The sequence below is a fragment of the Coptis chinensis genome, chromosome 7 (assembly GCF_015680905.1).
Source record: "Coptis chinensis isolate HL-2020 chromosome 7, ASM1568090v1, whole genome shotgun sequence".
Lineage (NCBI taxonomy): Eukaryota > Viridiplantae > Streptophyta > Magnoliopsida > Ranunculales > Ranunculaceae > Coptis > Coptis chinensis.
Genome location: NC_141462.1, coordinates 6,098,477 through 6,114,705, shown reverse-complemented (window position 1 = coordinate 6,114,705; position 16,229 = coordinate 6,098,477). Strand labels below are relative to the sequence as shown.

At 39.9% G+C, this 16,229-nt stretch overlaps 1 protein-coding gene and 1 long non-coding RNA gene across 3 annotated transcripts; one reads left to right on the top strand and one right to left on the bottom strand.

Moving 5' to 3' along the window:
- The first annotated feature begins 9,308 nt into the window (after positions 1-9,308).
- On the top strand, positions 9,309-10,247 carry LOC147485552 (uncharacterized). Its single transcript, XR_015202427.1, has 2 exons — positions 9,309-9,519; positions 9,678-10,247. It is a non-coding gene; the product is annotated as an uncharacterized LOC147485552 (long non-coding RNA).
- Positions 10,248-12,089: 1,842 nt separating this feature from the next.
- Positions 12,090-15,970, bottom strand: LOC147485551 (disease resistance protein At4g27190-like). Of its 2 annotated transcripts, XM_086573102.1 has the most exons (3): positions 15,683-15,970; positions 12,234-14,913; positions 12,090-12,127 (listed from the first exon to the last, which is right to left on the bottom strand). In XM_086573102.1, the coding sequence occupies exons 1-2, from the start codon at positions 15,780-15,782 to the stop codon at positions 12,734-12,736; spliced, it is 2,280 nt and encodes a 759-aa protein (XP_086429228.1). In that variant the 5' UTR covers positions 15,783-15,970; the 3' UTR covers positions 12,090-12,127; positions 12,234-12,733. The 2 variants fall into 2 exon arrangements, with proteins under 2 accessions (XP_086429228.1, XP_086429227.1); XM_086573101.1 differs by lacking the exon at positions 15,683-15,970 and having other exon boundaries at positions 12,234-15,141.
- Positions 15,971-16,229: the final 259 nt, after the last annotated feature.

Genomic DNA, 16,229 nt, shown 5'->3' with positions numbered 1-16,229 from the left:
TATTCGGTGCATATGCCACTAAATCCACTCGACCATAGTGTTTCACGGCTTCACCGTGCCCATACTTGTGCACTTCTTTAACTTTGTCTCGTGGCTTTAGGGTCACCCACTACAAGTTGGATGCTCTTGCTCTTCTTCCATTCTTTGTGGTGGTTCCATGAGTTGGTACCTCATCATGATCTAACCAGGTCATCTGCCAGATCGAACAACTCAAGCTTCGTATTTGAACTTCTATAGACTCACCATTCTTCGCCTACTTCCTTACTTAAAGATAACACTTTAAGTCTCATCAAAAGTAACATCTCTGGCGACCAGAACTTGTGGGCTTCTAGACACCACAATCGTATCCCTTTACCCCATTTGCGCGGCCCTAAGAATATGGCCTTCTTAGCTCACAGGATCTAGCTTGTCGTCCCTCACATGGTAGTAAAGTTTGTCGATCCAAACACTCATAAGATACTATAATCAATTTGGGTTACCGACCACACCTCATAAGGTGTCCCGCAATCTATAAGGTAATGCGGTGACCTATTGTACAGTAACATGCCATGGACACCTTTGCATCGCCCAATACTCTTTTTGCCTGGGGACTGGCATTAGACAATAAACATCTTGCTCTTTCAAGCAAAGTTCTATTCATCCTCTACGCCATTCCATTTCGTTTTGGCGTGCCCTCGATCGGTCGATTTGTCCGGCAATTCCACGTCAGCGCCATGGGAACTCTTGGAAAGGTCCATAGGTATACTTTCGATTACCATTATTCGGACCGTAATGTCTTTACCTTCCTATCAATGCGATTCTCAACCCCTTGCCTTCCACTTCTTAAATGTCTCAAACACTTCATCTTTTCGATTTCATCATATACACCCCACACATGGCGGTATGATCATCAATGAATGAGGCGTAATAGCGGTTACCTCCCCTTGGAAGCCACCACGGAGGGTCCCCAAACATCTGTATGCACATAATCAAGGATGCCTGTTGGCCGTGTGCTTGCTTGACTTGAACTTGACTCTCTGCGCTTCCCATAGACGCAGAATGCTCACGTAACCCCATACTTGGCTTCTTGAGTTCTTCAAGAACCACCGCTTGCATAACTTTCGGACAAACCCTTTTCACTCATATGCCCTAAACGATATGCCACATCTTAGTGCACTTTCGGAATCATTACTACATGCACCCATCGCTACATCGCCTATCACCGTACTACCAATCGTGAGTATACAAGGTTCCATATTTTTGACCCTTCATAACAACCGAAGAGCCATGAACAATATTTAGGACTCCACCCGGCCCACAAACTTGTGGCCTTTGGAATCAAGGTACCAAGAGAAATAAGACTTTTCTTTAGCTCGGGAACATGTCTCTCACATCGGTTAGAGTCCTCACTACATCATCATACATCTTGACCCCGTATAGTTCCAATTCCTACCGTCTTACAAGCAACGCGTCATTACCCATTAAAACAGAACCGCCATCAATGCTCTCTAAAGAAGTAAACCACTTTCTATTAGGGCACATATGATAGGAACATCCGGAATCAAGAATCCACCTCGGTCATATAGTCTTGTGTGGACACCGAGATCTAACTCATCCTCTTCTTGAGCACAAGCATAATTTGCCTCAAATTTTGCCTTACCTTTCTTCTGACCATCTCTCTTGTTCTCTTTCTTCGGGTGAGGACAATTACTTGCGTAATGTCCTTTTTCATTGCAATTGTAGCACTGTACATGTTTTAAAGGCTTCTTTGACTTGGACCTAGAATTATCATTACTTGAATAATTACGTTCGGGGCAATTTCCTCTTGCCACTAGCCCCTGACTTGCATCAATGCTATTCTCTACACGTGTCTTCTTCATCAACTCATAAGAAAGAAGTGCACTCTGAACTTCATCAAGATCGACGACTTCTCTGTTCATGAATGTAGTCATTAGATGCTCATAACTTTCTGGCAAGGAGAATATCAAACATGCCGCTTGATCCTCATCATCCATCTTCATACCAACATTCAAATAATCCGCTAGACGTCGACGGAACTTCACTAACGTGCTCTTTGCATCGTTGAACCATCGACCATCATGTACCGATAAAGGCGCTTCTTAAGGTACATCTTGTTCGTCATGCTCTTTGTCATATACATAGACTCTAGTTTGAGCCAAATACGGCAGCCGGTATTTTCTCCCATCACACTATACATGACCTCATTAGCAAGACATAACCGGATTGATGAACAAGCCTGAAGATCGAACTCTTCCCAATCATCATTGCTCATACTCGCCGCCTTAGATTTAATCCCCTTCAAGGCCTTGTGCAAACCTTGTTGGATAAGGATGTCCTTTACTTGGACTTGCCAAATCCCAAAGTTATTCTTCCCATTAAACTTCTCTACTTCAAACCTTGCGTTTGACATCTTGGGAGCCATCTTTCAAGTTACACACAATAACCCAAAAGAAACAATTTCACCTCGGAATTTAATCGAACACCTTGTCTACACAAATTTTTAGTACTAAACTCAAAATCCTAGGTCGTATACCTACGCTCCGATACCAATTGTTGTGAATAATTAACTCAAGGAAACAACGCGTTACCCGCACAAAAGCGGATCAATCCTACACAAAGATTGATCTTTCTCAATAGACAAGACTTCAACACCCTCCAAGCAATATCCCAACACTTCTCAATATCAAATAACAAGCATATGAAATAAAACAATCAATGTAAAAGAAGAACAAACCACAAGGCGAGATATCGTGGTGGTTGACGAATTTGCCTACATCCACACCGCGAGTTCAAGCTTTAATAGATGTCGGGAGTAACAATTACAAGTCTCTCTCAATTCACTCACAAAGAATGAACCTTTCAACTCACAAAGAATTGTTTCTCTTGTAATCACTCTCTTTCTTGGTTTTGGAAAAGTTAGGTTTTCCAAAACTGATTTTGTTTTTATACCAAAACCAAAAATCGTTGATTCTTGTAAGCGAGGCCATAAAAAAAGCTGGCGCTGGCTGGTATCTAGGCTACTCTCGTTATACAGTATTAAAAGCCATGGGCTTAAAGCTTCTTGGGTAGCTTAAAATCTTGGAGTAGTGGAGAAGTCGAGCTACTTCGAGCTCACGGGCGCTCGACCCGAGAAACAGATTTTTTCTACATTATTACGTGATTTTTCTTTTAAAAGCTGAAATAGGATAACGGCGAACTAAAGAAACTTCGCCCGAAATCTACTATAACGCTTTTAAGGTAAAAGTTGGGACATCTCAAAGTCATGTACCGGTGGCGTTCAATTGTGACGGGGAATATTATTATAGATGTTATATTAGTGTTAGGGAATATTGTGTTTTCATTATAATTATCCCAAATACATTGCCTTCAAAGTGCCTTTCACGGTGTTTCTTTTCTTGTTTTTCGCAATGCTCGAACATTTCAAAGTATTAGCGGTACCATATCATCTAAGATCTCGCCCCATTTGTTAACACTTGCGGTAAGAGAAAATTCACAAAGTCATTATTAAAAAAGAAAAAGAAAAACACTTATTTGAGACTGTAATTTGTTGGCTTTATCCCTCACATGAGGAGAGAAAAGGATTTCATTTTGCGTTGAGATGTCAGAGCGCGACCCGCACTCAAATTGGCTGGCACGACCAGTGACCAGCGCCCGTCATGTCGTAAAGAAGACCTCCAGTACTTTCGGTATGAACCTCGCTCATATTCTCTTGCACGGTAGCGACCCGTGCCCAAGCCTATTTTTTGTGGGCTTCGCTACAGTAACCACGAAATTTATTTTTTCCTATAAAAACAAAAATCAAGGTTTTGGAAAACCAGGACTAATGCAAGCAAGCAACCAGAGAGAGAAAACCCAATCTTGAAAGCAATCAAGATTGAGAGATAACTTTTACAGAGAGACAACCCTGTAAAGAGAGAGGAGTGATCTAGTAAGGTGAGAGACTGAAAAGAGAGATTGTAATATTTCTTTCCACTTTATAAAGAACTAGCTCTTGTGGAAGTAGGCACCATTGGTCGAACCACGGTAAATCTTTGTGTTGTGGTTTGCTTTTACTGCTTTACATTATTATCTGTTGTTAATAGTTGTTTAGCGAGTTGGGTATGTCAGTATAGGTTGTAGTTGATATTTAGAATTTGTCTGGAGTTGAATTGTGTTCATACAAGTTATCTGTGTAGTGGGGAATCGATTGGTATTGGTATAAATCCCAACAAGTGGTATCAGAGCCTTGGTTAGATTAGCCTAGGGTGTTATCCAAATCTTGGTTGGAAGGGGTTTGACAAAACTCCTGAGAGAAGATTTGAGTTTAAATAACTTGTAGAAATGGACCATTCCGTGAACACTCGCATGACGAGTCTGAATAGGAAGAACTACACCATCTGGAAAGCCAAGATGGAAGACTTGCTATATTGCAAGGATTTGGCACTTCCCATTGAGAATGAGGGAGTAAAACCAGAAAAAACTGATGAGGCTGAGTAGAAAAAGCTTGACAGAAAAACGATAGGATACATTCAATAGTGAATTGACGATAGTGCTAGTCACCATGTGTCCCAAGAGACTACAGCCTGCAGTTTGTGGAAGAAACTCGAAGACCTCTACGAGATGAAGTCGGGCAGAAACAAAGTGCTAGTCGTTAAGAAATTTACCGACACGAAGTACCAAGAAGGTTCTTCAATGTCTGAGCATCTTAACGAAGTACAGAATATCATCAATCAGATGCATTTGATAAAGATTAATTTGGGAGACAAAGTTGAGGCTTTGTTTCTATTAGGCTCTCTACCCGAAAGTTGGGAGACATTAGTAGTCTCTCTACACGGAGCAGCCAAAGATGGAATAGTTACCATGGAGATGGCTACCGCGTCTTTGTTGAATGAGGAGACTAGAATGAGTTCAAAAGCAAGCTCCTGGGATAGATACAGAAAACCATCTCGTTCTAGAGGTGGTGACAGAAGTAAATCTAAGGGTGAAACTAGAACTCCTAAAGTAGAGAGGCAATGTTACTATTGTGCCACCAAGGGCCACTTCAGATATGATTGCAGGACACTGAAGAGGGATGAGAATAATAACTGTGTACATGAAGACATGGTTAGGAGGAGGAACGGAAACAGGAGATATCTTACCGCACTAGTCGGCGACTGAAAGGGAATTCAGGTTAGATTGTGGTGTGTCTGTGTCTTAGTACCTCATGTCGGGATCTGAGTGGGTGATAGATCTGGGGAGCATCCTATCACATCACACCATTAGAGGGGATTCTTCACCACCGGTACTGTGGTGAATATGGTGAAATAAGGATAGGTAACGATGGCATCTCGAAGATTATAGGCATTGAAGATATTCATGTAGAAACCAATGTCGGCTACACCTTGACACAAAGGATGTAAGATATGTCCCCGACATTCGGCTTAAGCCTAATTCGGTTTGGGAAGTTAGATAGCGATGGCTTTGTAAACTCGTTTTGGTAGCGGGTATATGGAACCGGCCGAGAGAGGTTCCATTGCAGCGGCGGATGAAAGAAAACTTGTTCTCTTTACAAAACACGAGGCTAGTTTGTGTAAAGCGAAGTGAATGGAGGAAAGAAGAAGCTTCCTCGAGGCGTGGCACAAAGAGAGCGTGGTCATATGGGCATAAAAGGGATGAAAGTTCTTGCTAAGCAAAAAGGCCGCACCAAACATTAAAGGTACACATTTAAATACATGTACTCATTGTTTTGGCGGAAAGCAACACGGGATGTCTTTCCAAAGATTCCGTCTCACGAAGAGGACAATGTCCTTGAACTAGTGCACACCGATTTATGTGGTCCTATGAGAGTAAAGTCCCCTTGAGGGAGTTTTTTTGTATTTCTTGACATTCATTGATGATATGTCAAGAAAGATATGGGCCTATAGTCTGAAGACCAAGGATGAAGTACTTGGCGTGTTTGAGATATTCCACAGCATGGTGGAAAGAGAGACTGGGAAGTTGTTGAAGTGTATTCGCTCAGATAATGGGGGTGAGTACATAGGGCCGTTTGAAGAGTATTGCCAGAGTCATGGAATTCGTCATGAGCTGACCGTTCCCAAGACACTGCAACATAATGGAATAGCAGAGAGAATGAACCGTACTATTGTAGAGAGGATGAGATGCATGCTATCTCACTCTAAGCTACCTAGAAGCACTGGGTAGAAGCAATGTCAGCACCGTGCATGTGATCAACCTATCACCGTCAAAGCCCTCAATAGTGACTATCCAGAGAGAGTATGGTCAAGCAGAGATATTGATTATGGATACTTGAGGGTATTTGGGTGCAGGGCATTTGTGCATATTCCGAAGGATGAGAGATCCAAGCTTGATGACAAAGCCAAAGCAGTGTATTTTTTTGGGTTATGGAGATTAAAAGTTTGGTTACAAACTCTATGATCCGATTAACAAGAAGGTAATCCGAAGTCGAGATGTTGTATTCTTGGAAGACCAAACCATAGCAGACTTTGAAGAGGGTGAGAAGCTACAGGCTTTCACTAATGATCTTGTTGATTCAGAGCCAGAAGTATTGAGAATGCAGAGAACCATGAGTTTAAAGCTCATGATGAGAATTCTATTGCTCATGATGGGATAGAACCTATTGGTATAGAAAATGCAGATGAGATGCATGAACCACCACCAGAGCAAGCAGAAGTGCATCCTCCTGAGGCACCAGTAGATGGGGCAAGGAGGTCAAACAGAGACTAGCTTCAACGGGTATCCACCACACGTCGACGCGTCTACTACATCGGATGGTGGAGAACCTATATACTATCAAGAGGCACTTGAAGGTACTGGAGACAAAGAAAAGTGGTTGAAGGCCACGCATGGCGAGATGGATTCTTTGCATAAGAATCACACTTATGAAGTTAGTTGAGAAACCGCAAGGATGAAAAATTATCAAGAATAAGTGGATATACAAAGTCAAGCATGAGGGAGAACAATCCTCACCCAAGGCACAAAGCTCATTTTATGTGAAGGGATTCGGTCAAAGGAAAGGGATTGACTTTGATAAGATTTTTCTCCTCAGTAGTGAAGATGACTTCTATCCGGGTGGTATTGGGTATGACCGCAAGTATGAACCTAGAGGTTGAGCAGCTAGATGTTAAGACAACTTTTCTTCATGGAGACCTTGAAGAAGATGTCTACATGGACCATCCAGAGGGGTTTGAGGTCAAAGGCAAGGAGCACCTAGTATGCAAGCTGATAAAGAGTTTGTATGGGTTGAAGCAAGCACTAAGGTAGTGGTATATAAAGTTTGATTCCTTTATAGCGAAGCAAGGATACAAGAAGTCTGCTTCCGATCATTGTGTCTTTGTTCAGAGATTTCCAGATAGGGATTTCATAGTGCTATTGCTGTATGTGGATGATATGTTGATAGTTGGCCCAAACATCAACGAAATATCCAAGATGAAGAAAGACTTGAGTAAGTCCTTTGAGATGAAGGATTTGGGTCAAGCAAAGCAGATACTTGGGATGCGGATCACTTGTGACATGAAAAGTGGGAAGTTATGGCTTTCTCAAGAAAGCTACATTGGAAAGGTGTTGAAGAAATTCAACATGGATCAAGCCGGCAGTTAGTTGTCCGCTTGCGGCAAGTTCTGCATGACCAAAGAGATGTGTCCAAAGGGTGAGCATGAGCAGAGTCAGATGAAAAAGGTTCCTTATGCATCCGCAGTGGGCAGCTTGATGTATGCAATGGTGTTGTACAAGACCGAATATTGCTTTTGCCGTTGGGGTTCTTTCTGTCAAATCCGGGGAAGGAACATTGAGAAGGTGTTAAGTGGATATTGAGATATCTCAAGAGCACTTCCAAATCGTGTTTGTGCTTTGGTGAAAGTAAGCCCTTACTTGAAGGCTACACTGATGCAGACATGGCAGGTGATGTTGACTCGAAGAAGTCCACCTCCAAGTTATCTGGTTACTTTTGCAGGGGGAGCAGTTTATTGGCAATCAAAGTTGCAAAAGTGTGTTGCCCTCTCCACTACAGAAGCCGAGTATATTGCAGCCACTGAGTGTTACAAAGAGTTGTTATGGATGAAAAGGTTCTTCGACGAACTAGGGCTAAAAGCGTAAACGGTTTGTAGTTCTATGTGGCAGTAGAGAAACCATCCATTTGAGCAAGAATCTGAAGTTTTCATTCTAGATCCAAGCACATACACGTGTGTTATCATTGGATTAGAAGTACTTCAAGACAAGCATTTGTGTATCGAGAAGATCCATACCGACAAGAACGGGTTGGATATGATGACTAAAGTCTTACCGAAGGTAAGTTTGATGTTTGTTACGCTATTCTTAGGAATGGCAAAGACACTCCTCCTATTGATTTGGAAATTGCATAGAGGTATCCCTCCTCACTGTTCGAGAATGGGAGATTGTTGGCTTTATCCCTCACATGAGGAGAGAAAAGGATTTCATTCTGCGTTGAGATGTCAGAGCGTGACCCGCACTCAGATTGGCCTGACCAAGGCGCGACCCTCACCCATGCTGTAGAAGACCTCCAGTACTTTTAGCGCGACCCGCGCTCAGATTGCTCTTTCCCGAGGCGCGACCCACACCCAAGCCTATATTTCGTGGGCTTCGCTACAGTAACCACGAAATTTGTTTTTTCCTATAAAAACAAAAATCAAGGTTTTGGAAAACCAAGACTAATGCAGGCAAGCAATCAGAGAGAGAAAACCCAATCTTGAAAGCAATCAAGATTGAGAGATAACCTTTACAGAGAGACAACCCTGTAAAGAGAGATTAGTGATCTAGTAAGGTGAGAGACTGAAAGGAGAGATTGTAATATTCCTTCCCACTTTATAAAGAACTAGCTCTTGTGGAAGTAGGCACCATTGACCGAACTACGGTAAATCTTTGTGTTGTGGTTTGTTTTTACTGTTTTACATTATTATCTGTTGTTAATAGTTGTTTAGTGAGTTGGGTATGTTAGTATAGGTTGTAGTTGATATTTAAAATTTGTCTGGAGTTAAATTGTGTTCATACAAATTATCTGTGTAGTGGGAAATCGATTGGTATTGGTATAAACCCCAACATAATTAACCCGTAATTAATACTTAAATCTCGAGTAGTAGCAGAACTACCAAATGTTTTATTCAAAATTGAGTTATCGAACTTAAATTTCGGGTTGTTAACTTGTTAACCAAAAAAAACAAACTTGAATTTTTGGGCCCAACTCGGTTTAGGCTTCTAAATCAACACACTCCAAGTTGTGCCTTGGGTAGCAATCATAGCCTAAGCGGGCAACCGCCTTCGGGCATGAGTGGCAACTGAGTCAGATGTTGCAGCTAAAATGCTAACACGTACAAAGGTCCTCTTCCAACAATTTTTTAGCCTACTTAAAAGTATCAACAATAATTTGGAGTAATTCGAAGCTCAATCACAATGTCTTCCCTTCAACATATTAGAGGTAATATAGGCCAAGGCCAAGACCATGACCTTATGATAAGCAATAATAATACTTTTTTTCGTACCAATATGCTATATTACTTCCATTATCGAATGGTTGCTCAGCTTACAAAGGTACAATCACACTCCTTAGACACGTTAATGGTTGCTCAACTTTTTAGCCTACTTAAAAGTATTAACAGTAATTTGGAGAATTGGAGTCCTGGTTTATTAGGTCCTCTCAAATTGTTTTAGTAATTTGAAGTTCAATCACAATGTCTTCCCATCAACAGATTAGAGGTAATATAGACCAAGATCATGAACATCATGTTCGCGATCATGGTGCGAAAAGCACATCACAGTCTCCCTCTCTCTCTTCGAACCAGTTTGGTGGCTTTATTGGCTTGAAATCTGATCAGATGAAAGACAACAAGCCATATGTTGAAGATGGGTCTGGGAATACCAAGGAAGGATGTCCAAGCTGCACAAGCCGTGCCCGGCAAGCTGATCGCTTCAGGTGTATGGACTAGATCCGAGATCATCTGGACCAAGGTCAAAAGTTCATAAATAGCACATTTGTTTTTGGTAATGTCATGCAACATGGTGCTTAATGCTTGAGCTTCTGGCTCAGTTCATCGTGTAGCAAAGGCTTATGCAGCGATTCTTGACTCAGAAAATCAGAATGTAAGAATCTACTGCTTGGATATCAAATTTACCCTTAGAAAAGCATCGCCAGCAAACCTTTCTTTGGTTTCTTGTTCTTTTTATTTCTCAAAAAAAATTTAAACCCACTTTTTGTTTGCTATGGTGTCGACAAAATATATTTGAATTGTAAATGCTATGGACATAACACTTATTACTAGTATTACTACAATGAATTTCATTAAATAGAATAAAATCACAAACAACCCAATTACCATTTTGTTTTATTAACAGAAACAATACAGAAGAATTTATATATCTAATTATTCACCTTAGACAAACTTTTGAGCCACTCCAATCAGTACTACTAGAATACTGGCATACTTCTAGCGACAGGAATGACGAGAAAGAAGACCAGAAGCAGCCAAAATCTGGAAGAAGGAAGGACATAGAGAAGATGAAATTTGAATGGGAAAGATGAAATTGGAGTTGGTAATATGAAGATTTTAGCTGAGAAGAAAAAGATTTGAATTTATTTCAGTGGAAAACCAAGTCAGAAAAAAAAAATTCCCCACCCCAAGAGACCTCCGGACGATCTGATAAATTATCTGAAATAAAGAAGATTATAATTATTCCACCAAGTGACCAAGACATCATCCTCTTATTTTCATTAAGTTGCTCTGTAAATTCTTTGCCATTTGGCCATAGGCAGAACACGACCAGGACAATATTTCAAGTTTGAGTTTGGCAAACATTTCCCCTGCTGGTCAAAGTATAATAAGTCTAGAAAAAGTAAATCAAACTTGCATGAAGTAGATGATTAAATTTCTTGAGGTCTGGTGGAATCTGCATCTGCTGCTTCTTTGGAAACTTCTCTCACTTCTTTAGAATCTATTCTATGATAGATTGCCTCACTGCCTCCATTAGTTGTTTCATTGCCCCTGTGAGATACTAATATACTCGGGCATATTATTCATGTGTCCTGCACAAGCTAGACGATCTCTCATCACGCCGTCACACCCGAACCATAGCTAGTAATTAGCGAATTATTTTTAATTATTCGCGAATTATAAGGTTTGGCGAATAAAATGAATAATTCGGCAAATTTTTGAATGATACGGTTTAATTCGCGAATTGGTTGGGTCGGGCTTATAATTGCCGAATTATTCGCGAATTATAAGGTTTGGCGAATAAAATGACATTTGTATTATTTTTTCATGAATAAAATTGTAAAAATAAAAATAAAAACGTTATATACTTATATATCAAAATTTTAAATGTAAAATATATAGCCGAATTTTAAAGAAATATATTCAGATATATACCCGTTTAAAAAACGATTATCGTTATTTTTACCGTTAAGCGTTTTATTGGACCGAATATTTAAAAGTATTATTGTTGAAAATTTCGAATCTTAGGCGAATAATTGACGTACCGAACTTTTGCAGTCCACGAATTTACTAGCTATGCTTCGAACCAATCCCCTATGGGTCATGTTTTTGTTAAAGAGAAACTAATGAAAACTAGAAATGAGGAAAATGAATTCAATGAATCAATTATTCTTGAATACATGTCTGTATTTATACTATGATAGTTACAACTAACTAACATTGCTGACAAGGCATTTTGTTAGTTACAGAGGTAAAACAAAATATTAACAAACTACTCTAATCCTAACAAACTAAGATTTGTTATTTCTTGTATCTTCATCATGTGTGTCATATATATTACTTGTATCGTAGGTCGGCTCGCCCATCAGTTCGATCGAGTACATACTCTCAAACTTATAGATTCATGTATACTTGTAACGGCAAGAAATGCTCAATCACAGTTGCATCCTTCAAAGCCGCAACTCTAGAAATGCTCATCAATGAGCCCCCATAACTCACCATCAAAGCTCATTCAATTCCCCCGTGAGAGAGAACTGACCTGACGCATGAGAAAAAGAAAAGAGGAAAACTTCAATTATAAAATAGGAAGATGAACTATATCTGACTTGATTGAAGTCGCACCCAACAACTTGATATCATGTAGGCAGTTTGCATCTATCTCTGAACTCAGTCAAAAAGCCCGCTTGCAAACTTATTTTCCTCTTCTTTACCTATATAAAGTCATCTTGTATGAGTTGAAAAGAAGAATATTTTGTGTCAAAAATAAAATTGAGGTGGATGAAACATAAATAAAGAAAATAAGGTTTAGCACTTCACCTCCAAATTTTTTTGCAATTTGGCCTTGATTCTTTGGTCGTCCCACTCCAGCTTATTGAACCACTCCTGGTCCGAAATAGCAAAATTTTCAAGTTTGGGTACACTGTGAGTACCCAGGGGTAGTCTCTTCAATTTCGGGCATTCACTCACTTGTAGAGATTTTGCGGAGGGCCAATCAACAACAAGTGAATCGCTTCCACTGAAACTTGACAGTTTTGATAAATCGAAAAGACTGAAATCCTTCAGAAGAGGGTGACTGGTCTTGTCTTTCTACGATCTGGAAACAGTATCTCCAAAGCTGAGCACCGCATCACACACATCTTTTCCAACTTGGAAAGATGTTGAAATACTCTCAATGGGAAGAGGTGCTTCAACTTATGGCAACTTATAATAGTCAGAATTGTTAAATTATCGAAAAATTGAGGTGGCAAGTAACCGAAGTCGGGTCGAAGACGACCCTTGCTCCACCCCATCTCCCACATCAATGTCCGTTTACAAAATCACCACACGGTATAAGAGTGACTAATTTGCCGCGACTTCTCTACTACTAACTCCCTTAAATTAAGGAATGACACCTCAATTTTATCAAGCTGTAGCACATTCTCAATCCCCTCGCATTTTAAATACAAGAACATTGTTTTCGGTAACAACACTTGGATCAAATGTGAAATTGAAATTGATGAGAGTGTAAGGAACAAACTTTTCTGGAATTCCATCTCTTCCGGGTACCCGAGGCTTGAAATATGGTTTTTTCCTAACGAAATTCTAAATCTTGTCATCTTTTTCCATGGACTAGCATCGTTTTCTGAAGAGAATTTGAGATTTTCTATATAATTTCCAGAGAATTCTTCTAACCGAAACAACCTTGATATAACTTTCGGTGAGATGGTTGTATAAGGCGGGTATGTTCTTAAAAAGTTCAACGACTTCAGACTAGTTAGGCTACCCATCTCTTCTGGAAAATTTGCAATTCCAGATTCATTAACACAAAGTATTTCAAGGCGGTTAAGTTTTACAACTGGGGATATATTCGTCAGCTTAGAACACTTATTCACGTGAAGCGTACAGAGGTTTGTAAGGCTTGAGAGTGATGCTGGAAGTGATCTAATTTTGGTGTTACTTAGATCTAGAGTCAAAAGGTTTGTCATTTCTTGAAAAAAATTGGAAGGAATTTCATGTAAATCATTGAAGCTATTCAAAGATAAGGTTAAGAGGTTTGGAGCTTTAATCTGAGAAGGGACATGATACCTGATGATTTCTGTATCCATCAATGACAATCGCTTGCATTTTTCCAACTCCATATCTGGCCACTCGTCGAAACTCATTTTAACTTTAACAATGAATTCATTTCTTTGTTCACATGCAATTGATACTGCCACATCGCGGACGACATCATGCATCATAGTGAATCTATCGTTCAGTTTCAACAACAAACCTGCAGATGTAAGCTTCTCAACTGTGGCCTGCAATCTATTCCTTGCTTCATCGAAAGTGTCTACATCTCTAATCAGCTTTTCTCCCATCATGTAACCAAACAGCACATCAGTTGGGATCTCAAAGTCTTCTGGAAACATACAACAAAATAAGAAGCACAATTTGGTTGTCTCATCTTGCAGAAAGTCATAGCTCAATCTTATGAAAGGATTGACAGGCTTCATCTTTTCAGAGATTGACTTCTGTAGTCGTGCTAGTGTATCTTCCCAAACAGCAATAACATCCTTGTTTCTCAAAGCCAAACCCAAGGTAACGATTGCCAAGGGCAAACCTTTACATTCCTTTACAATATTTCCAGCAACCGTTTCGAAAACAGACGAGTCCACAACAGCACCAGCTTTACTTCGAAATAGATCCCATGAGTCTACTTCCGATAAGACTTTAACTTCAATCTTTTCGTCCATTTCCATACGTTCACACTCGCCTTGGTTCCTTGTTGTGAAAATGACCTTGCAGCGATTTCCCGCATTTTTGTAAGGAATGCCTACTTCAACTAACTCCATGCGCTCCCATACATCATCTAAGCACAAAAGAGTCTTTCTTTCTTGATTAAGTCTCTCCCGCAGTTCTTCTGCTCTTGTAGAAAGCAATTTTCCTTTCAATTTCAGGTCCAATTTCTCTGCAATAGCATCTTGGATCGTTTCCAAGTCGGGCTTCTGAGACACGACAACCATCACAACCTCATCAAAGACTTTCTCCTTTTTCAGTTGGGCCATGACTGCTTTCATCAACATGGTCTTGCCAACTCCCGGCATCCCATATATCCCGACTAAGCTGGTTTTATCATTTTTCAATGCCGCGATGACTTGAAATTCAGTCTTCGCCCTTGATGCAAAAGTTTTAAAATCACCATCAGGCTCGGGTTCATAGCTTTGAACAGGCCTAGGGTCGGACACATTATTTTCGCCAAACTTAGACCCCTCTCCCAAGTGTTTCTGGATATCAACATTTTTCTTTGCTGCTTTTCTACCAAGCCTGAAACGAGAGCTAGTAACCCACCCTTTCCACCAGCTAATATCTCCTGCTTCACTTTTTAGCTGTGTTGCTTCTTCAAATAAACGATCTGCCTGTTCCAGCCATGTGTCCACAGTCTTCCTTATCAAATGGTTATTATTCCGGGCTGCATCGACCCTGGACCGAACATCTTTTCTATTTGCTTCTAGTGCAGCAATATTGTCACCGAGGTCTATGTAAATAACAGACTTGGTCACTTCTCTAGTAACGGGATCCACCGATGAAGATACTATATATACTTCGCTGTCAGTTGAGGTGGTAGAAACAGAGTCATCCTCTCGAACAGCACTGTAGAAGAACAATTTATTTGTCATTCTTCTCAACCTGATACTAAGTGTGATTTGGAGCTGAAGATGCAAAGGTCAAACTTCAGGTCTGGGCTGTGTCGTTGTGTGGTGAAAGAAAATGAAGTTTAGGGTTTTGTAATCTAAGATTTTATAGCGGTGTTTAGTTAATGAAATTATTATTTTGCCCTTGTTATATTGTCAGTGATTGGTATTTTGTTGATGCGATATATGTCGGAATGTGTCGTTGATTTTTAAGCAAACCATTTCAAGTCTCCAAAATTGTCACATGGTCCCGCAACGTGAAAGCTTGTTCCTATTCAGTTTGCAGTGGCACTAAAAAACTAGTACTGCAAATTCAACAGGAATTATTACCCTTCTAGCTAGAACCACATTCAAACTGCCTGGAATTTATTAACGCGTAATCAATCTGGGTAATTAATAAAGAAGCTGAGACCTGAAGAATCATTCTATAACACTTTAGGGACTTCTTAATAGTGAGTTGATACATCTGCTTTAGGTATTCTGCTGGAAGGCAAATGAGCCCTTCCTCAAGCACCATTGTAGAAAGTAGAACTAACAGGTCTTTGTTACTGCACAAATAAACCTTACTATAGATGAAATGGAAGATGTTATCTGGTGCATCAATCTTGTTACCGAGGTTTTTGATATTTCTTTTGAAACGGAAAATATAATTAAGCTCACGTTCACCATGAGTAAAAACAGACTTGGTCGCTTCTCCAGTAACGGGATCCATTGTAGTTATCTGGTGTGATTAAGAACTATAAAATGATAATATAATTTTTGCTTTTTTTTTTTTTTTTGCTGGTTTGCTAGTGTTGGAACTTGGTTGGTGTTGTTGGAATGATTGGAATTATTATGGTGTATTTAATAGTAACGGACGGTTGAGATTTGGATGGATTTAAGAATCGAAGGCTGTGATGAACTGGATTTTCTTGTATTATTGAGAGAATTGAAAAGTTCATGGAAATAAGGCTAAGTCCACCAATTGAAAAGTTCAAGAGAAATAAAATTCTACAAGGGTTTAGACCCGGCCATATGGCCGGAATTATTTCTAAAATTCACATCCCCTAAATTTTTGTGAGGAATTCAATGACTGATAATTATTAGGATAAGTTTTTGGAGTTGATTTAGCAATTTTTTCTTATTGGAGTCATATAAAATTTCCTTGTCAGATGTTGAT